General features: G+C 45.3%; 1 protein-coding gene across 3 annotated transcripts in view; it reads left to right on the top strand.

Annotated features, from left to right (window-relative positions):
- SLC7A1 (solute carrier family 7 (cationic amino acid transporter, y+ system), member 1) overlaps window positions 1-22,500 on the top strand; it is a 76,815-nt gene that overhangs the window by 33,601 nt on the left and 20,714 nt on the right. For 2 of the 3 annotated variants that reach the window (XM_004680177.2, XM_012723275.1), the window contains exons 2-4: window positions 7,168-7,259; window positions 11,159-11,273; window positions 20,774-21,157. In XM_004680177.2, coding sequence (XP_004680234.1) covers window positions 20,788-21,157 — 370 coding nt within the window. In that variant the 5' untranslated portion in view covers window positions 7,168-7,259; window positions 11,159-11,273; window positions 20,774-20,787. Of the gene's footprint in view, window positions 1-7,167; window positions 7,260-11,158; window positions 11,274-12,001; window positions 12,103-20,773; window positions 21,158-22,500 lie in introns of all 3 variants that reach the window. The other variant, XM_012723276.1, reaches the window with a different exon arrangement.

Below are 22,500 nucleotides of genomic sequence, written 5' to 3'. Positions count from 1 at the left end.
AACTTGTTATCTGTTCTTCATTCCTTTTGATGGCCAAATAATATTACATATTATGAATGTATCATATTTGTTTATTCATTCATCAGTTGACAGCATTGGGTTGTTTAACTGTTTCTTAGCTACTATGAGTAGTACTGCTCTGAATATGTGTACAAGTTTTTGTGTTGATGTGTGACTTTTCATTTAGGAGTGGAATTTCTGGATCATATGGTAACTGTGTGTTTATTTCTTTTTATTGTAAGCATTGTGCACTTCAGAGACATTAGGTTGCATTCAAAATGCTATGCAGCTGTCACCACGTTCCCTCTCATAGATTTTGCTGGGGCCCTTTCTTGCTCTCTTGGTCCCAGAGAGGGGAAGCCACTTTCTTTGCCCCTGACTTGACAAGGAGGTGTCTGCTAATGAGCAGCAACTGCCTTTTGAGATGTAGGTTGGGTGTAGGATCCTTGACCTCAAACCATAGGGTCTTTCTCTGCATAAACACCACTCTTTGAAAAAATGTTGGATAAGAGGGACAGGATGAGGTTAACTTGAAAAGGTTGCCTAAGAACAGGGAGCAGGACATATCTGAGGTGGGAGAGTGTTGGAGAGTGTCTCCCAGGCGCCTCACCCGGGCACACAGCATGAGCACAGAGGTTATGTTCCTGGTGTGTCTGCAGATCTACCGAGGCTTGGGCAGGAGGCATACGGGGACCCTGAGTAGAAAAGACCATGGGTCACATTTTCTGAGTCTCAGGAAAGTATACTTATGTGGGACCAAAGTGTGTGTGTGTGGGGAGAAGTCATGGTGGAGAGACCTTGAGGGTGGGGCCTAGATGAGGACAGCAGAGCCAGAGCTGAGCTGCTTCCTCCTACCGCCTGCAGCTGAGGCCTGTGCTCCTGGGCCCCGTGAGCCCCTCCCCGTCGACTGCTGCTTCACCGAGGGCCTCCCCAGCCTCACCGAACCTCCACCTTGGCCAGCCTCCCTGCCTGTTCTTTCCTGGGCTGGGCCTGTGCTCTGGCCTGAAGTCCTGCCAGGCCTCCTTTGCCTGCTGCTGCTTTTGGGGGTGACCCTGCCATTTTTCCGTAGCATTCATGTTTCTTGAGTCACTCACTTTCTTTTCCAATACATGTCACTTTCTCACCGGCAGACTATTCTGCTCAAGTCTGTGGGTCAAGTCACTGGCAGGCAGAAACATCAGAAGTGTCCAAATTCAGAATGGACATGCCAGTCTGCCCTTGCAGTTCATTACAGAGATAATTCTTTTAAAATATTGACAAACGAGGTAATTAAGGATTGATTATTCACACGTCAACCAAGTCTTCCCTTGAACTGGAGAATTTCTTTAAAATAACAGCTCCCCCTAGCTGCGTTCATCCTTATGTCTCTAATTAGCTATTGGGCAGAGAAATTTAAAAATGTAAGAAACAGTGCAACCGAAGAGTAGTGTGAAGTGAAGAGAAAGCTTTTCTGAAGTTATGTCACTTATTCAGTGGATGTCTCCAAGAATGGATTTATTATTTATTTATTTTTAAATTTATTTATGCATACAGAACTGGGGTACAGGCCAGAGGTGTAGGGGCGGTGAGAGGATTCACCAGAGACAGAGCAGGGAGCAGAACAGGCAGATTGCCGAATTACACTGCTGAGGGGAGCAGCGGGTGGGTCAGGAGAGGCCTGCTGTGCCATGTGGGTCATCTCTGGGGCTGGGATTGAACTCTCACTGAGGTGGCTGCAGCTAGCTTGCAGTGCTGGGCTTTAACCTGCTGCATCACCAGGGAGGGCCCTGCATTTATTTTTAAAAGTGCTTAAATATACCTACATAGAAAGCCCCAATTTATTATTTTTAAAAACAAGTTTGTGAACTTAACGGTTGTGTCCTTACTGGAGGAATCACCCCCAGTTGAAAGAGGTTGAGACCCTGGGCCTGCACCCCTAGACTCCCTGCCTGCCTCCCACCACCAGGGGATATGTGCTGATGTCTAAGAACGGCCTGCACTGGCCTCTTGCAGTACACAACAACAAAGAAGGATTTTGTGGCGCTTCGTGGGGTTTTCATCTTATAAGAAGGGGATGAATCAAGTTGTGAACCCAGTGCTCTCTTCCTTGGTACAGAATGGACTGGAGTAATTTTAATTATTGCAGGTTTGAGGGTGGGATAAACATCTTGCTGTTACTACCTTGCCCACATTTCCTTTAAAGTTTGTCATTTTTCCCCCTGAGAAGCACTGTAGAACCACAAATGTTTAGATAGGTTGCGTGGTCTTTAAAATAGCGTTTATGTTTAAATGTTATGCTGCCTTAGGGAGTGCATAGAAACGGGTGGATCTCAAGGAGAGGGGTAATCAGGATGGACACTGGAAAGTGGGAGAAGAGGTGATATGTGCACATTCTCACATGGACACTGGGAGCAGTTCTGTTGGTTTGCTTGAGGAACCATTGAGTAACAGCTGTAAAACTCACTGTCATCACAAAAAAGGAAACCTAAGTGAGCTAAGAAACCTGAGAAACATTGTTGTAGAGCCATGGAAGGAAGAAAGTATAAGTCAGATGGCAATGTAAGGGAGCATGATATATACAAGTATTTTGGTTTCTGGTACCATCCAACTCTGCCCTTCTCGGGTGTTTTCTTTCAGTTATAGAGTCTGGTCATTTTGGGTAAATACAAAATGCGGTTTCAGACTGGAAGGCTGAAGAGGGCTCACTCCAAGTTCTGTGGTCCAGAAATTCCCAGTCGCCAGCTCAGTGCGTTGCAGGTGCCAGCTTGCAGCTGCTCTCGCTGTCGGCTCTTGCTGGCCCTGCCGGCAGGATCATAGCAGAAAGAGGAGAAGAAAGCTTGAGAGTATCTCAGGACAGTTTAAGATCCTTTGGTGATGCCCAGAGACTGGCCCTCGTTGTTCTGGGGACTCTTCTGCACCTGAGGTTTGAATCCTATTGTCTCTCTTTCTTCTTAAATAGGAAAATGATTTCTACTAGCTCCTTGACAGTGCTTGACAGGGCCTCTTAGCCCTTCCACAAACACAAATCTCATGCTAAAACTTCCAAGCTGTTCATACCAAAGAAAAAAATTATGGTTTCCTTTTTCAAGACTACAAATGCTGTCCTAGGGTTCTGACATGGCGGCTCCTGTGGGAGCTGCCTCAGCCATCTCGGCGGAGCACTGAGCCAGAGCTTTTGGTTGAAGTCAGTAGACGTGAAGATCTCCTTGTCTTCAACTCTGCTGTCTTGCAGGAGCCACAGACCACCATGGCTGACCCTCTGTGGGAGGGGGTGCCTGCTTGTGCAATTGGGGCTCACTTTCCTCCTAATTACTTACTTCTAATGATTGCTTTCGAAGATCAGAGATGATACCCCTGGTTAGTCTTCATTCTTTTTCTAAGAGGTCCTCCCATGAATAGGAAGTAAACTGTGGAGACCGGACATCCTCCGTTTCTGGAACTGATTCTGATAAAGAAGACCTTTGAAGAATGAAGAACATTAAAAACTCACAGGCAGAGCAGCTATTTTAATTTGTCAAAAAGCTGGGCGTTATTGTATTTCATAAAGAAAACCGGAAGACATTTGCAGTGGTTTCTATCAAAGTAATGAATGGAAAGACCAGGTCCCTGTGAAATTATTGATTGTTCGGTGGAAATACCGTGCTGATGTTTTGGGTTCATTTACGTATCTCCCACCTGTGGATCTCCCAGGTGTCCCCAGGCTACAGAGGCCTGTGCTGCCAGTCACACATTTTCAGGCTCTGTGTGTTCCTGTCAAGGGTGGTGCTGGAATGCTGCTTGCTATACTTATGAATAAATGAAATAAAATTCTTTAGGTATGAGGTGTAACATTTTAATTACTCTGTTTTTAACAAGTGAATTTTCTAATCTGCAAAAAATACCTCATTTGGAACATCTAATCTGCAAAAAATACCTCATTTGGAACATTCTTGGGTTAAAGAAAAGCACTACTGGCGAATATTTGCTATGCATGCCGATCCCTTTAATGCTGCTCAGTACAGCCTAAATTAATGTTCTGCGTGCCTCTGTTTGGGGGTGTTACCTGCCTGTATACCATGCAGGTGGGTGCAGTGCAGAGCTCACTGTCAGGTAGTTTGTCATCCCTGAAGAAGTAAGGGGGGGAGCAGCTTTCCCCATGCGGAGCTGATGTTAAATGTATGCTTATTTCTTTCTGTGACCCTTAAAGTCTCAATCCCCCCCTTGAAGACTACTGGAGGCTTCAAGGAGCTTTTTACATACATTACTAATGTCATATTATAAATGAAAACTTACAACAATTTGAAATACTTATATTAACCTATCTAAAAATAACAATAAACCATTTAACAAATAAAATTTTAATGAAAAATAAACTACTCTTTAAAACAAAGAATAAGTGGCATTGCTTTACATATTTATACATTTCTTAAATGTTTAAGTTAATAGATGGCTCATGATTCTTACGCCTGTTTATGCTTCATTCAGTTTTGATGTAATGTTTTAGTTGAAGTATACAAAGAATCGAAGCCCTCACAGATAAAACATGGAAAAGGAGGAGGAGGTAACTATGGAATCTTAATACTACACAAAATGTCACAGGCAGTTACTGGTTTCATTATGGAATCTAAAGCCATTTCGGTGACCTTTTTGCACTTTAAAAATGTGCAGGTCTCTATTGCACTTTGAGTTAGTCCCAGGCCTTGACTCTGCCTAACCAAACCACTGTGTTACAGAATGATACACATCTCCAAATGTTGACACACTTCACCATAATATTTTTCTAAAAATCACATTTATTATTATCACAAACAGTGAGATAAGTTTTGGGAAACTGTTACAATCTTGGTGGCTGATGAAATTTTCTAAAATTCTTAATGTTATGCCTGAAAGTTCAGGTTTTTGTCACTGGCAACAAACATTGCCAGTTGGCTGCCTTCTAGATTCGGTTTTTTCTGTTCCAGAATTCTCTTCCTAAGATACAAGTCCTGTTCTGATTTTTGGCTGTCTCTTCACCCTTCAAGAATAAAGCCACTTTTCTTGGCTCTACTACAAGGATTTTGATGGCATGGTCCCCAGCCCCCAGCCCTCTGACAGTTGCTAACCTTGTTTCAAGAATGAAGTTGGTTTCTACTTGTTTTTTAAGTGGCCAAAACAAAAATGTATAATTTTGCAGTTGTGGAGGTCAGAAGTTCAAAACCTCTTGCTAAGCTCAATCTGGTATTGGCAGGGATGCGTTCCTTTCTTAAGACTCAAGAGAGAATCGGTTCCTTGTCTTCCCCAGCCTGGGACTGCTAGGTCCGCAGTTCCCTGCCAGGAGGGAGTCTCTCATTTCACCCCACTTATGTTGACTCCAGCACCCTGCTCTGCCTTTTAAGAATTAGTGATTACATTGCCCATCTCAATGTGTGCTCAGGTTCCTGGGATTGGGATTTGGTTTTTTGTAGGGGTGGGGGGGGGTAAAAGGTGTGGGGGGATCTCATTCTGAGTCTTATCCTCAAATCTCTACATTTTTAAATTCAGTTCCTGCTCTGCAGCACTTTCTCCCCCTCAATAGTGTTGCGTAAACTCATTTCAAAAACCTCTCCTGATGTCTGCCAGGGCGCTGAGCCATCTATGTTCCTGCCACGACAAGAGCCTCCATGTCCGCATGAGCCTTGTGAGGCCTCTGTGTCTGTCTCCCTCTGGGAGGGGAACCTGAGCCTTCTTCATCTTTGCTGTCTTGGTGCTTTCGTGGTAACTGGTACATGACAGAGAAGTGGTAATTTGTTGACAGTTTTGGACATTGGCTGTGTTTTTGATGCTGTTACTGAATATTGAGTTTCTCTGGTCGGATAATGGCATCAAACATGTTGGTGTGGGAGTTGCTAAAGTATGTATAGACCAAGTGTCATAGTAAATAGTAAATTGGTTCATAAGAAAGTATATGTATAAGGGTCCTCTCTGGTGGTGCAACGGGTTAAAGCACAGCACTGTGAAGCTTCTGCAGTTGAGTTCGATTCCCAGCCTGGGAATGACCTACATGGCGCAGCAGACCTCTCCTGAACCGCCTGCTGCTCCCCTCAGCAGTGTACTTCGTTAGTCTGCCTGTTCTGCTCCCCACTCTGTCTCTCACCTCCCCTGCACCTCTGGCCTGTACCCCAGTTCTGTATACATAAATAAAACCTCTAAAATAAGTATGTATAAGGAAAAAATCAGCAAATATGGAAAAACTGGTAAATATAGATGAAGAGTATATAAATCTAACTTTTCTATTGGTTTGGATATTTGCAAAATAAGAAGTGGAAAAGGGTGACGTATTAACATAAATGAATACATAAGAGGTGTTGCTTGGGATTGGTGGGAAGTGCTGGTTTGCTGCTGAAGTTAGCCTCTTAAGCATTTTTGGCATAATGATAGTCCCCTGTGGGTTAACATTAGGTCCAAATTATATTCCAGAAGCTTAATTACATCTCTTCCCTCCACCACGTGTCTATGCAAATTAGGGGTGCTCTGGTTGCATGCCACTGTACTCGGCACTCAGGGAGGGCCTCCCCGTGTGCCCTCAGCAAAGGGTGACAGGGGCTGCATTCAAACAGTGACAGTGTCAGGCCTTCCATCCCATTCCCCGGACTGCAGTGCCCTCCGTCAGGCGTGGTCCATGTAGCTTCTCCTGAGGTTCTGAGTGCAAGTGTGTGTGCGGCCCCATGTCAGCTAACTCAGTGGATGGTTACAGAGGTGGGGGTCTGCCTCTTTCTTGAAGGAACCAGCTACGGTTTCTGTCCCTGCTGACTGTAGTTCTCATGCCAGTTTCCAGAGAGAGCTCACTCCTCTCTGTGGCTCCTTTCAAGGGTTAGAAGGGAACTGCGGCTCCATTTCTGTATTCCAGATTTGTAGCTAACCTATCTACATAACCTGGGTGATGCTTTTATGTTTTCCTTATTTGTAATATGGCCATTCATTTATTGAGGTACCATGTTCGCAACTCTTACTTGGAGGCCTCTAGTCTGGTTCCACAGTCCCCTCACCGACTCCCCTGTGACGCTGTGTTTTGCCCCCTCCTGATCCCATCCCTGCTGGGACTCTCCTGCCTCCCCTGGCTGCTCATCTCATATTAGGTTGTCTTTTCCGAATGCTGAGCTGAGCAGATTCATCCTTTCCTGTCCCAGCCACAGAGTCGGAAGTTCTGGAACCCAAACAGGTGGAGTCTAATGTCTCTTCCTTGCCTTTCAGGAGTGATCACACCCATCTGGCCCCTCCCAGGACGTCTCTGCTTCATGACCCGGGCAATCCGTGCTAAGACCAGGAGTCCCGATCCACCTCAGGTACGACAGCAGGATGACCTCCTTTGTGCTGGGGTTTTAAGTTAACAGATAACTCTAGGTGTTGTCTTTTAAGTTTTTTTTAACTGCTGTGCTTTTTCAGACTCATTTAGTTCTTTATGTGCCACAGACTCATCAGAAAACAGGTTTGCCTGTTTATTGTAGTGGACTGCTTAAAATCTACATTTCTTCCAAACAGAACTCTTAATATCTTACCAAAAGCAAAGACTTTGTGCAGAGATCTTGCCTGCAGGCACACTCTGGAGAAAAGAGCTGCTTCCCCTCGGCAACCTCGTGGACTGTGGAGGTAGTGGCATGCAGAGGCCGTGAGCACAGCTGGGTTTGGAATCTTTGCATTTCTCAAAGTCAAGGGCTGACTTCAGTTCCCTTGCTCCTTTAAAGCTTTCGTCTCACGCCTTTTCCTCTCACTCTTTCGCTTTTCACTCTTTCACTTAAAAGTTCTTCTGTAGCTTGTGGTGTTCAGGTGCTGTGACCATCTGCTGTGGGTTGGTGTATCTCAGGCTGGCCTTGGGGTTCCAGGTCCTTGGTGGGGATGGGGGCAGGGTGTGGGCATGGGACTGGAGCCAAGTGGGGAGGGCATGAAGGTCAAGGCTGGTCAGTTGGGCTCAGTGTCTTTCTCTCTTTAAGTTAGAATAGCTCCACTTTTTTTTCTGAGTCTTATATTTGGGTTTGACATAGAATGAAGTTTGGGACAAATGGGTTTTACTATTAAAATACTTGAAAACTAGTTTTTCTCTATTAAAAAAACTGGCTATTTGCATGTAGAAACTTCATCATTATTGTTGCTGTTGTACTCATAGCAAAAAATGGAAGTACAGTTTCTTCCGTTAGACGTGTGTCTATTTGTGCAAACTACCTCACCTGTCTTTTATCCTTTTCTTTCACATTCTCACAGTGCTTTGGAACCACTCATATTCTTGACTCCTATTATGTACTTCTTTTGATGATGTACATATCATCTGGAGCAGCAGTCCATGCCGACCCCTTCCCCAGAGAGCCTTTAGGGGATATATCCAGTGACCTTTGCCACGTGTGAGCATCTTTGAGCAGAAGAAAATCAGGAGGAAGCAGTAGAAGCACCCCCATAGCTCCTGTTTCTGGGAGGGCCCTTAAGTTTATGAGGTTGCTGCAACCTTGTAGATATCAGAGTTACCAGGTGCCTTTCAAAGACACTCAATAAAAAGCTCCTTGCCACAGGAAATGCATTCTGTCCAGGGCGGCTGCTGCCCTCCTTGAATACCCTTTTTCCCTTATCCAAGTTGAACTCAGAGTGAGTTTGTTCTGCGTTCTTCCTCCTGCTGCCACTGTCATCCATGTCTCCGCGGTTTTAACAGGCTGTTTTAGAGTTTCTTCCTCTGTTTCCTAATAACCTGGGCTTTCAGGGGGTTGGATGTGAGTGTTCCTAGCCGAGTGAAGAGCTACAGACTGTTTTGTTTCTCCATTTTGGCAATGTATGGTCATGTCCTGGGATGGTTTCCAGGTCCTCAGCCATGTCCAAATCAGTACTTCACAGCTGACCAGGTGGGGGTCTTCATGTCCTCTCTGGCCCTGTCAGGAGGGATGGCTCCAGCATGCCCACCTCTGCTGTGGGGACGTTGGGTGTTCAGTCACTTTATGAGCTGCTTTAGAACGCAGCTGCAGTTTTGCCACGTTGTATAGGAAAATGTCTATCTCAGTGAACTTCTGGAAGGCAAGGTGCCCTCACAGTTGGTTTTTCTGTAGCACTGGGACATGGAGAGCATTATTTGGGGCATTAGTTGCAATGTCTATTTTCAGCTTTAGAATTCTCCACAAACATCAGAGGTCTGTGCTCTGTCTCCTCATCATCTGAAGATAAGGAGTCTAATTGTAAAGCTGTAACCAAAGAAGGAAGAGCTGCAGTGACCCGCGGTCTGGGAAAAGCTTGTTGGCATGTCATGAGAGCCTGGGGTCAAGCTCGCTAGAGTGACTGTGTGTCCCTAACCTACGACACTGGAGCAGGTGGCCTGTGCTGCCTGCGGGGTCCCTCTGACATGCTCACATACTTCTTCACACTGACTCAGCTCTCTGCTTTCTGCTCTCTGGAAACGACTGTATTTGTTCAACATTCTGGGCTGCTTTGTTCTGCTCTGGCCTCACCTGATCCTCTGGTGCAGTCCTTTCTGGGGCTTTGATCAATCAGGCACACATTCTCGTTGACTGGCCATCTGCGTCTGAGGAGTTTCAGGCAGATTGAGTCACGTCTCGTCTATGGTAGACTGCCCTGTTACTGCCTTAGGGGAACGTTCCCTTAAGTGTATCACATACACAGGAGGACAGGACAGGGAGTGAGTGAGTGGTCTAGGGGTCGGATGGCAGACAGGTAAGGTGCCCGTGACACAAGGAGGCAGCAACTTACCTTTTGTGCTCGTTTTTTTGGTGGGAGTGTTTGAAATTCCGGCACCAGTGCAGTTTGATTAAATACAACAGGAAGACCTACCAAAAAGGTGACATTTCCTGCTTAAGGATTAGATGTGCATGACACATGTACTTGCCTCTTTGATAATTCCCATGGTAACCACAGGTGTTGGCATTATGTGTGTCTCAGGCGTTTTTGAGGTAAAAACCAGCCACAGGGAACAGATGGCAGGTAATCATGAAAGGTTATAGCATTTGCTTGCGTAAAAGGTGTTTTATTAATTGGCTTGAAAATACTGTGCTCAAAGACAAGTGTTTTGGGTTATGCCACTCAACGAGAGGAAGCTGAGCATGGGCAGCTGGCATCCTGGGGCTGTTTCCCTCCGCCCTGTCCTTCACCACAAGGTAGAATTTTGTTGATGGCCTTCCTTTCCTTAACATTGTACAAGCAAATTGGCAATTTCATAGCTGGCCTTCAAGAGGCTCCTGAAGACTCCCTTTTCCTTTCCACTCACATGAGCTACAGTCTCACCTTTGCTCCCCTCAGGCCTGTGCTTTTCCTCCCCAGTTATGGTGTAACCCGTTGGGAGGTGAGAGCAAGCTGAAGAAATTCACTTACATCCCTCACAGTGTAGCAAAAAAGCAAAAAAACATGTGCGCCTACAAGTTCCTCTCAGAAGCTTCTGGCTTTTGAATAGACTGTGAGCCACACTCTTTTTTTCTTAAGTTCATCCATTCTCTGGAGTTCAGATGGCCTTTGCTGATTTTAATTTCATTCTCCAAATTACATAGGGCATGGCTGGTGAGAGGTAAGAACACATTTCCTAATGCAGATCTTTCTGTCTTGTTTTCTAGGTTAAAAAATGACCCAACATTGCCCATTCCTTATGGCTCAACCTACGACTCTATAAGAAAGCTTGTTCAAGAGACTAGTGCTGGCTGTGGCTTACGGCATTGCAGGGCTGCCACGGCCTTGGGGGTGGGGCCCTTGATATCGGTCATGGAAAGAGTTTCCTCATTCTTTTCTGGGTTACCTTAAATGAGTTTCTTTCTTCTCATATTTACATTTGGAAACTTCTAAATGTGTACTCATGTAGAAAGAAAGCATTTTGGAACCCCATTTGCCCCATTATTTCCTTCTCATAGATGCCCTCTTGACATGGGTTTAATGTGTGCTGGGACCCATATGCCTCCCTTTTTTTCTATTTGTTAGTTGGTTTCATTGAAGGGATTTTAATCCCCTTCATTCCATAAGCAATCTACATAGAGAAAATAGTCAAAATGCTGAAAATTTAAAAAGCCCATAATCTCTGTGCAGAAATACTGCCTTGATGCCCCGTCTGCTACACCATTCTTTATATACACTTACAGTATGTATGTTACTGCATGTTTAACTTTATGTGCTGCTTTGACACTTTGCCCCATTTCTATCAGGACTGAAGATCTCCAAAACTTTTTTTGTCCGGTTCTCTTTCCTAAGTCTCTGCTCTCTGTTTGCTTTCTAGACTTGAACTCTTGAAGCCTGTGTTGGCTCCCTGCAGCCTGAATTACCTGTACTTCCTCAATCCCAAATAAAGTTCTGATCGCTTTCAGAGGCAGTGAACGGTCCAGCAACCGGAGGTAAGTGGGTGGGCTGTGTTGATTTATTCCACTTGTGAATACCTAATTGGCTTAATTTTTACAGAGGTATGGACATCCATAAAGAGGTAATCACTTGACTCGTGTGACTCTCTTGTTTGTAGGATTTCAGTGAGGTTGACAGATGGAATAAAAATTGCCAGGCAGCAGGGATGATAATCTTAGCCAAAGCTGAGCCAGTTTAGCTCACCTACCATGAAATACACCTTCCAGAATTAGGTCACCCAGGTTCACATCCCGGCTCCTGTTCTCACAGGTGAAGTGACTGTATGGTGTACCCTGCCACCTAAACACCACTTACTATTTTCAAGAGCAGTCACAATTGCTACCTGCTTAGTCTCTGGTGAGGATTGAATAAAATTGAGCATGTGTTTGGCGTGGAGCTGGTGATGTGAGCACTGGCGTTTCAGGCAGACTCCAGATTCCTGGGAGCGTGTTTTCCAAGTCTTTTCTGGAGCTGCCCCTGTTTGTGTGCAGAGTCTTTGTCCACTTTGAACCTGTGCATTTTCTAGAAATTGAATGTTTTTACATTTTCTAGAAATTACATGTGTTTTTTATTTTTTTCAATTTGTTTATGGTGGGAAAATGCGTGGGCTTATTAAAGGTTGAATGAGTAAATGTGCCATTGGAAAAGTATTGGCCTGTGACTGTCCAGTGGACATTACAACAGCCTGTTATGCAGTCCCTCTTCTTCTGTGCTCTGGTTCCAGATGCCAGTTCTTACGCTTTTTAGGAGGAGCCTTGGAAAATTCTGTTTCACCTTTCACAATACCTTGGAGGCCCAGAGAATTGAAGAGGCATTGTTGTGGTAGTAAGTGTGAGTTCTAAACTTGGGAGGACTTGATTTAAGACATTTCTTTTCCACTTGGGATTTGAGAGCCAATTCTGTAACAATCTGTGAGGCTCTAGTGAAGTGCTCACAGCTGACGCAAAGCTGATTCTATGAATGGTCCCCACTTGTGGCGCAGTTCCTGTTAGTTGTGGAAAACTGACGTTAGAGTTGAGATGTAATGATAAGTTGCCCCTTGACCTGCCCACAGGGTCTGTAGATCACCAGGCTTCACATGCCTGGGAGCAAGATACAAACATGATCGTGAGTGTGGTTGACGGCGCTCTGAGCTCCAGAGGGAACGTGTTTCTTCTGTGCTGTGTCTCTGTGCACAGGGCCAGGACGTCTCTCCTGATAAAGAACGGCCCTCGCAGGGACGGAAGTGCTATCTGGACACATAAATACTCTAATCGCATCCTGCTGCCATAGGAAGAGACGTTTCTAGATTGTATCTGGCTTTGTGAAGCTGTCCTTAGTTGTTCTTTCACTGCTTTCTTGGTTGATTGTCATTCTTTGATTTGCATAAACAATACGGAAACGATGTGAGTGTAGTTAGGAGTTGGGTAGCAATAGGATCTGTAGTCAAGCTTCAACTAGTAACAACCCTAGTGGCAGAAATCCTTTGCTAATTAGGATTGTCTGCCCTCTCTTCTGTGGGGGTAGATTGTTAACTGAAATTTAAAAGGAAGAGATTAGAAGAAGTTAGTGCCAATCCAGAAATAATGATTCTTGGAGACTTAGGAACGACAGTGATTTTTGCTTTGGGGCTTGTTCCCTAGTGCATTCTTTCACTCATCCCCACAAGCTCCCTGCAGTGGGAGGATGGTTCTTTTCCTCTTTTCAGATGTAGAAACTGAGACCCCAACACTGACTTGTTTAAGATCATGTTTTGGGGACTTAAAAAATTTGGCCAGAGGGTGAATAACAGGTACTCAAGCTATCCTCGCAGTAGAGCTGGAGAGCTCTTCAGATGTGGTGAGGGAGCTAAGGGGGGCATGGAACACACCCCATGACAGATGGGAGTCTTCCAAGACTTTATAGATAAGACTATGTTGGTTGGTTAGATTTAACCTAAAGCTAGTATCTTTTTATATATATATTCATTTAGAGAAACAGAAACTCCTTGGTGAATTAAACGATTAAATATTCAGCTAAAAAACATCTCTTGATGGAGAAACCCTCACCAGTTGTTGATGGTGAGGATGATTGCAGGAGAAAGAGCCAGTGTCCTGTTAGTTTCCTGAGTTTATCTCTGTTGGTAATATATGTGCACTGTTACGGTGCTGAAAACAATACAGGCGCTATTGGTGATGGGGCCATTGAGGATGGTTAGGATGTGGCCCTTTGGGCGGGGCATGTAGACAGTCAGCCCTGTGAGGAGACTTCATTCCTCTCCACCATTAACTGTTTGTCCTTACCGGACAAACATCACCTCAGTGCACTTCTGGGGAGCCTGTCTTTTCCAATTCCCAGGACAGTGCAGGGCTTTGAGGCAGTAAGACATGGGTTACAGTCTTGTTTCTGTCTTTCATTCATTGACTACATAGGCAAGTTACCTGGGAGAACTTATCAGAAGGTATTTCATCTGTGATGGGCTTTGAGTCATTAGTTTTTTAAAAAAAAATCTCTTCATGTAATTCTTTATGTAAACATACACACACATCAGTCTTCATTTTTGTACAATGTATGCTTTCTCCTCTCAGGTATAGTCTCTGTGAAATGCCATGGTATATATGCATGATGGAATATTACTCAGCAATCAAAAAGGATAGACTCCCCGTGTAATTCTAATATGCATCTAGAGTTGAGAAATACTGAGTTCTAATCAAATTTTGGTTTCCTTATCTCTAGAATGCATATTAATCATAGCCTATTGGATAAGTTGGTGTGAATATAATTTAGGTAAAGGATCTTTTCATTTGACTGGTGCCCCAAATTGTTAGTTACCAGTTACTTTTTTCTGCTTTAAAAAGCAGCTTCTCTTGTTGTAGACAGCATGGCAGATAGAGAAGACTCAGTAATCTGAAAGTTAATGTATTTTTATTTTACAAACCCACATGTACACTCATTGGTACTATGCACATTTTTACTGGATGTTTCCTGTGACATTCAAATTGTTAAACTATTGTCTGTGTACCATAGATGTCATCTTGAAAGGTCTTGCTACACTTCTACAACCAGTACAGCAGTGTTATGCCTTGACCTTTGGAGTTAATTGTCTGTACCACTTTTAAGTGTGAGCTTGTGGGATGGCCACCATGGAGCTGGAGCCTTTCAACGGGCCCTGTTCCTCGGGTGCCTCTTGCCTAGCAAGAGGCCCATGTACTCCAGCCAGTGTGTCTGCTTCCATTTGCCATCCCTGTCTTGGAACCTCTGTAAGTTGCTGTTTCCAGTATACTGTCCTCTTGACCTGCGCCTGGAAGGTGCCCAGGCTGGGTAGGTATGTAGCTAGGTGAACCCCATGACTATCCCCCTGGGCCTCCTCCTAGGTCAGCTAGAAGTCAGGTCTGAGATGCCGAGTCTCTGCCTTCCTGTCTCCTCCCCAACAAATCTGCTTGGTGTGGACTGTTTGGTGTGGACTGAGGTGGGCTGTAAACATTGTGGTTCATGGAACCTCAGACATCTCTGGCAGTTTGTACCATTAACTTTGGTTGAATCAGTAAAAAGAACTCAACTACTGGGACAGGCTTTCTGATGTGGCCACAGAGTTAAAAGTAGCCATCAAGCTGGCCTACAGGTGACACTGTGAACTCCAGCCACTCATGGTAGAGCTTATGTCCACATGTGTCAGTGAGAAACCACATTGACTGTAGTTGTAGTTTAGAAAAACACCTAATTTGATCTGTCTTTATGGGTCTTATGTCTCTGGCCCTGCTCAGTGAAATCCCACCTTTCCCATCACTAAATCAAGGCCTTTTTGACAGCTCTCTGGTTCCAAACTTCCGCTGGCAGAGCAGCACCCTGTCAGCCTCAAGGTTGTCATGCATTACTGTAGATCCGTGCTCTCTTGAGCACAGGTGTCACGGCGGGTGTGGACACTGAATTTTGGTGGAATGTACTTACGTCCTCAGTGCCTTCCTTGATGCCTCCAGTCAGATAAACGTCAACTGTCTGAGGAACTTCAAGCATCCAGCTTCCAAAGTCACATGGCATTGCGGGCTGGGCGCCTGCTGCCCCGTGATGACACGTGGTGGGGGCCAGCCCTGCAGCTGCCAGCGGACCTCTGGCCAGTGTTTGGTGTACTGCAGCTTCCAGACACATCTTTAGCCCCCGTGTTTGGGCTCAGTTCTTCCCCTTTCTCTCCTCCTTTCACAATGACATGCCGGCTTCTAGGTCTTCATCTTAGAGTGTACCAGTCCTAGATACACTCAAAAAAAATTTTTTTTTCTTAATTTTTTTGCACCTGGGCCTGCTGACATCTGGGGGAAGGAATACTTCCTTCAACACACATGTTTTTTCCTTCCCTTTTCCTTCCCCTGTCCTCTCCTACAGTGGCCAGAATGCTCAGAAAGCTCTCTTTGAATGCTCTTTTCTGCATCCTTCCACCATTCTGGTGGCGATTCCTGTCAGGAGTATTCTGCACCCTTCCTTTTCAGAGTGGCACACACTCCAGGGCCCTCTGGGCACCTCCGGGGCAGCCATTCACGTGTGTGGGTGCTTGGCCAGCAGCTTGTGTGCAGGGCAGCTGAAATGACGTCATCCCTGTGGCACCCGCCACAGGCGGGACCCAGTGGGACCCAGGTGGCCGACACCCTGGCAGGCACCGAGTTTCCTTACTTGGCCAGATGCAAGTATAGAGCCCAGAGCAGCTCCTGTTGGAATGACAGATTTCACTCTGGTGGCTTCTTCCAGGTGCTGGTGAGAGCAGGTCACCTGAGGCCTGGGCTATTCTAAAGGCCACCTAAAAGCAGAAATGTTTACTTAGTAAAGATTTTAAGATTTATTTTTCTTTATTTATTCATACAAGAAACGGGGTGTAAGCTAGAGGTGCAGGGGATGAGAAGATTTCACCAGAGGCAGAGTGGGGAGCCGAACAGGCAAATCTCCTGAAATACACTGCAGAGGGAAGCAGCAGGTGACACAGGAGAGGTCTGCCGTACCATGTGGGTCAGCTTCCGGGCCTGGGATCGAATTGGTGCTGCAGCAGCTGGTCATAGCTTGATAGCACTGAAACTAACCGCTACACCACCAGGGAGGCCCCAAGTAAAGATTTGAATAGTAAGACTGTCCTCAAAGGATGGCATTTATGAATTTAGTGTATTTAATAGCCTATGTCATTATCATTAGGTTTGAGAGTGAAAAACATCATACTTGCTTTTCTGTGACCTACCGCAAGGAAGAAAGACAGGAGGCAGAAAGGCTGAGTTTATTGCTACCGGTCAGCAGATGAGACGGAGCCCCTAGGGTGGGGTCCGCAGCTACTGCCAGCCCTAGAGGGGGGAAGAGTCTCTTATATAGTTTCTAAGTTCAGATTCTAAAGGGGTGACTCACCGCTGTGCCCCTTGATGCGAGGCCCAGTTCGTTATCACCCTCATCAAGTCCCATCCCAGAATCAAGGCCCAGTTAATTATCACCCTTGGATGCAAGGCCCGGTTTATTTTACCGCCCTTATCTAGTCCCACCAGTAATTGTTATGTTATCACAGCACCCCAGCACTATTCACACCTGCTCATCTTCAGAAACCTTCAAGCTGGGGCATGAAAAGACCTATAATCTTGACCCACAAGTTTATTCTACTCTTACTTTACATATAAACTACTGCAGTGAAACGTGGAATTAGAATTTTTGTGAGGAAGAGCGATTTTGGTTTTCTAAGAGGAAACCATCTAAGGTAATTTGTTATTTAGTAATGAGGGAGTAAGACGAATCTGAGGCTCTCACTGTCAGAGATTTCTGTCAAAACTCAAATATAGGCATTGATCATTTTATTTTATTTTATTTTATTTTTTTTTAAGATTTATTTATTTATTCATACAGAACTGGGGTACAGGCCAGAGATGCGGAGGGTGAGAGGATTCACCAGAGACAGAGTGGGGAGCAGAACAGGCAGATCAACGAAGTCCACTGCTGAGGGGAGCAGCGGGCGGGTCAGGAGAGGTCTGCCGCGCCATGTGGTCACCTCCTGGGCAGGCGGGGATTGAACTCATGCGGAAGTGGCTTTGACTTCTTAGTGCTGTGCTTTAACCCGCTGCGCCACCAGGGAGGGCCCATTTTATTTTATTTTTAAATATTTATTTACTTATGCCTACAGAACTGGGGTACAGACCTGGTAAGAGGATTCACCAGAGTTAGAGTAGGAAGCAGAACAGGCAGACATGAAATTAAAGCTGAGCGGAGCAGTAGGCGAGACACGAGAGGTCCTCTGGTGCCATGTGGGTCAGCTCCCTGGCTGAGGATCGAACTTGTGCTGCAGTGACTGAGATAGCTTAATAGTGCTGTGGTTTAACCCGTTGCACCACTAGGGAGGGCCCGGCATTGACTATTTAAAACATTTCCTCTCCAGAAACATGAAAAAATGTCCAGAGAATGCTTTCCAAGCGTTTTGGCAACTTTTGCACAAACCTCATCAGCAAGTAGCCTGTAAAACCAGACATCACAGGGAATCAGAATGGTTAAATTGGTTTTGCCCAAGGAAGTTTCATTTAGCTGGTGAATGACCAGCTTTGGAATCCTGACATGAATGTCAGTGGTAAGATATCGTAGAAAATACTGACAGGTATTTTGACAGAGAATGCCACTTGAAGAACTTGACTTTCTATTACTGTAAGGAGGCAGACAGCATAGTTCTTAAAAACAAGCCAGGAACTTGATGAGTACCTGAGACCTTTGCCTTCCTCTGATTATCATCACTGGGCTCTCAGCAGCAACTGGCTGCATTTTTTTATTCCAATGTCTTCAAAAAGAATTGAATCTGCTCTTCCCCTAGATAGTGAGCTGCACTTATGAAGTAATCAAGGTAAAAGTGATAGTTCATTTCTTATCAGGGTGCCTATTGTGTCCCCCACCGCCACTCCAGCCACATAGGGAGCATTTCCCTCCAGGGCTCCTGGGAAGAGCATGGGCCTACAAGTGTTCCTGCAGAAGCTGGGCCACTGTGTACCTATTTAAAAGAAATGGGCTGTGTCTGTGTAGGCCCAGTTTACAGTCCCAGAAGTAATTCCCTTTTTGTACTGTGTTTGAAAAACAATATCTCACCTGCATTTATAGAATTCAGTAACCTGTTCCTTTTTGTGCAGGTGGTGTCAAGGCCCACCTCTGTTAGGAGTGGGGCTCTGACTGGGCTGTCTGCTGGCTCAAGCCCTCCCTGGCTGATGGCCTCACAGTGGTAGTTCTGGGGCTTAACTTGAAGACCACCAGGGAGCCCTCCAGTTAATATCTTTAGGAAGAAGCAGAGCTCAGGAATTACCCCTGGGCTCACTCAGTGATGCTGGAAATTCACGTGGCCCCTATGTCCCAAAGGGTCCTCACAGACCTCTCTGAAGTTGTTGCCTCCAGTCGTTGAGAGCCCTGACTGGACATTGTGGGAACCCTTGTCTTCCCCTTCAGAATCTGCTTCAGACCTGAGAGCTTGCAAAAACACACCCTTAAGTTTCCAAAAACAAGCCTGGAAGCCATTGATCTATGTTCCTGTTCTTATCTTGGTCACAGTGCCTGCCCTTTTCTGCTCTTATCAGACTCCTGTGTCTGATTTTCCTGTTCCATGATCACGTCATCTTCCCTCGCTTCCTGACACTTCCTCCCCACCATACAGTGACATTATTTCCTTCCCACCTGTAAAGTCACAGCTGTGTGACACTGGGCTCTCTGTGCTACTTTTCTCATCATCAGGTTGTATGATCTGTAGTCTTCATTTTAGCGAAAAACATCACCAAGGTTGAATGATTTTTTCTCTTCTCCTGGCCTGTTAGCTAAAATGCAGAAAAGACCGCCCAGGCCTTCTGGGACTTGAAGCAGGCAGGGACACGATCCCTGTAGAGGGCCCAGGCCTGAGGCTGCGGGCTGCACCAGAGCGAGGCTGGCAGGTGGTCAGCCCCCTGGCAGGTGGTCAGCCCCCTGGCAGGTGGTCAGCCCCTGGGCAGGTGTGCGCTGTGCCAGTTTCACCATCTCCATTTAGATTATTTTTGTTTCCTAGTCACTTACTGGTGGCAAAGTTTTATAAGTAACAATTGATGGTAAAGATAAAAATTATCTTAGCAGCCTGAAATTTCTGTGTATGCTTTTTATTTTTTAAACTTGACAGCAGATTGATCGAAAAGTTGTGAAGATGGGAACATCCATATAACCCACATCCAGTTTATACTGGTATTAACATCTTACATTAATGCATGGTGCATTCATTATAAATAATGAATTAATATTAATACTACTGAAGTTAGCGCTTTATCCAGATTTGCTTAGTTCCCCCCAGTGTCTCTTCTCTGTTGCAGGACCCCTTCAGGTTGTCACATTCCATTTAACCATCACGTCTCCTTAGACTCCTTGTTTGTGACTATGTTTCAGACAGTTTTTACAGCCTTGACAATTTAGCAGCACATGATCAGGTGTGTTGTCGATTGTCCCGCACCTGCGAATCATCCCATATTTTTTCATGATTAGACTGGGGCTTGGGGTTTGGGCAAGTGTCCTCATCAAGTCACATGGCTGGTGGGACCTGTTACTGTTGGTGTTGGCTGTGACCTCCCATGCCAGTCAGGGCCTGTCAGGGTGGTCCACTGAAAGGTCACTCTCCTTTGGCCCCTTTCTAGTCTGTCCTGCTCTGGGAAAAGGTCACAGTGGGCAGCCCATATTTAAGGGTATGGATGGGAGTCATGTTCTGCTGGGGAGTCCCTGATTCTTTGTGTCCAGGGACTTCCTGGCTAAGCTGGCCTCTCAGAGTACCCTTGGAAAGGCTGGCCCGTGAGTTAGGAGTGGGGCCACAGCCGGCTCTGTGATGCTTTGTTGACCTGTGCCTCCTGGCCTGGCCAGGGGCGGGTTGGGGGGAGGGAGGTTGGGGGAAGGTGCCCTCTGTGAGCCCAGCAGCATTTCACAAGCTCACTGGCAACATTTCGGTCTAGCCTGGAAAGGGCAGAAGCAGTAACAATTACAAAAGGCCCCAAGTTGTAATAATTCAACATTTTCCTGCTCTGGACCTCACTCTAATTAATTTAAAAGTAGAAACAGCTTCGGTCCTTGCCCTCCAAGGATTCCACAAAGGTCCAAACAGCATTGTCATGGCTACTCAAGGCCTTTGAGTTTTTATAATGAAATTTAAATATTGTTTGGTTTGGCTTCTATGACTGTATACTTGGAATAACATCCTGTTTTTCCTGGTGATTATTGCAAGGCAGGAACAATGCTGTTAATGTGTGTTTCCCATACTACATAATTTCTGCCAGCCACAGGCCTTCCAGCTAAGAACAACTGAGATAAATGTGGAAGCTCAAGAGACCAAAAAAGAAAGTCAGCTGGTGCATTGACCTCCTGGGTACTCAGGTTAAGCCTGAGAAGAGAGAAGCCATACATGATCACCAGCAGTGGAAGTTGGGGACTTGGGCCATTTGAGCAGCAGATGGCCATAGGGGACCTCATAGCTCTCTGTCTAGGATGAGAACAGGTTGGCAGGTGGAACAGAGAGTAACAACGCAGTAAGTGCTTGTGTTCTTTCCTTTGGCAGACTGGAAAAGCAAAATGGGGTGCAAAGTAATCCTCAACATTGGCCAGCAGATGTTGCGACGGAAGGTGGTGGACTGCAGCCGGGAAGAAAGCCGGCTCTCTCGATGCTTGAACACATTTGACTTGGTGGCGCTCGGGGTGGGCAGCACGCTGGGCGCTGGTGTCTATGTCCTGGCCGGAGCAGTGGCCCGAGTGGACGCCGGCCCCGCCATCGTCATCTCCTTCCTGATCGCCGCGCTGGCTTCTGTGCTGGCAGGTCTCTGCTACGGCGAGTTTGGCGCTCGGGTCCCCAAGACGGGCTCGGCCTACCTCTACAGCTATGTCACCGTCGGGGAGCTCTGGGCCTTCATCACGGGCTGGAACTTAATCCTCTCCTACATCATCGGTGAGTCCCGGGAGGGCGACACCCTGCCCCGCTTCTCTTTGTTCCTACCTTTCTCCCCACTGGTGGGCTTCGCTGGTTCCTCTGCTCTGTGCTCTTGTTTGAATGATCAGATGCATCGCGCCCTCGCTGGAGGCAGCCAGACCCACGAGGTCCTTTAACATCATGGTCAGAGATCAATAGCAGGTTTCTAACTTACTAGAGTAAATACATTACGGGCACAGAAAAGTTTTACAAATATAGAAAAGCACAAAGAAGTACAAATGACCCAATTTGAGAGCCTGGAGAAATTAAGTTTCTCTTACTTATTTATTTTTTTCAACAAATATTGTTGAGCCCCTCTTTTGTGCCTGGTATTGTGATAGGTATTAGGAATAATAAAGCAATCTTTTAATAAGAGCTTGTTTCTAAGGATATAACCATTGTTAATATTTTGTGAACGTTAGTGTATATTTTTTATCTGGTATATTTTTTATCTCATACAAAGCAATATGAAGCAAACATTTCTTATAGCATTGACTTTTTCCATAGTGATATTCCTAGTAACTATTATTATTTGATTTGTACACAAGATTTATTGGATACCCTTGTGGTATATTGTGGTATTATTGCTATAAATGGGTTAATTAATCTCAGGTGTGGCCATGAATTTTTAAATAGTTTAAGAATCAGAACGGCTAGGTCAGCAAACCTGCCACCCCCCTAATCTTAGTGAGGAATCACTGACAGATGTCACTGTGTCAGTTAAAGTCATCCAGTTGGTGGTTTGAGTGACATATATCATGAAATGATTGTCATGGCAGGTTCAGCTATCATCCATCTTTTCATATAGAAAAAAGAAAAAGTAACTAAAGATTATGTTTTTTTTTTGCTGACTTTCCTACGTACGGTATATGTTTAAGACTTTTCTTCCTGTGTTTAAGACTTTCCTTTCATTGGCTGTGATTCCCCCCAAACAACCCTGCACCTCTTTGCTTTACATCCTTACTGACTCTCGGCATTAGCGTCGAAAGCAGTCAACCAGCCGACAGACAAAAATGCCAAAAGTATAAGTCTTTCTAGTTTGGTAGGTGAGAAAGCTTTCTTTCTCTTCATGTTATTTATATTTTGATTATAACCAAAGTTAAAAGCAAAAACTTAAAGGAAATATTTAAGACTAACCAAAGGATATGAGTAGCCTGTTTACCAGAGCAGAAATAAAATTGCCACTACACATTTCCATTTGTAGTTTAGCAAATTTTTGGAAATAAGGTAAAAAATAAAATAAGAGGAACAAATTGAGCCTTCGGCTCCCAGCTTGTGTGTCCCTCTACTCCGTTTGGGGAATGCTGTGCTTGGTCCAGGGC

Source organism: Condylura cristata, unplaced genomic scaffold (genome assembly GCF_000260355.1).
Source record: "Condylura cristata isolate star-nosed mole 26May11 unplaced genomic scaffold, ConCri1.0 scaffold00010, whole genome shotgun sequence".
NCBI lineage: Eukaryota > Metazoa > Chordata > Mammalia > Eulipotyphla > Talpidae > Condylura > Condylura cristata.
This window is presented reverse-complemented; position numbering and strand designations above follow the sequence as displayed.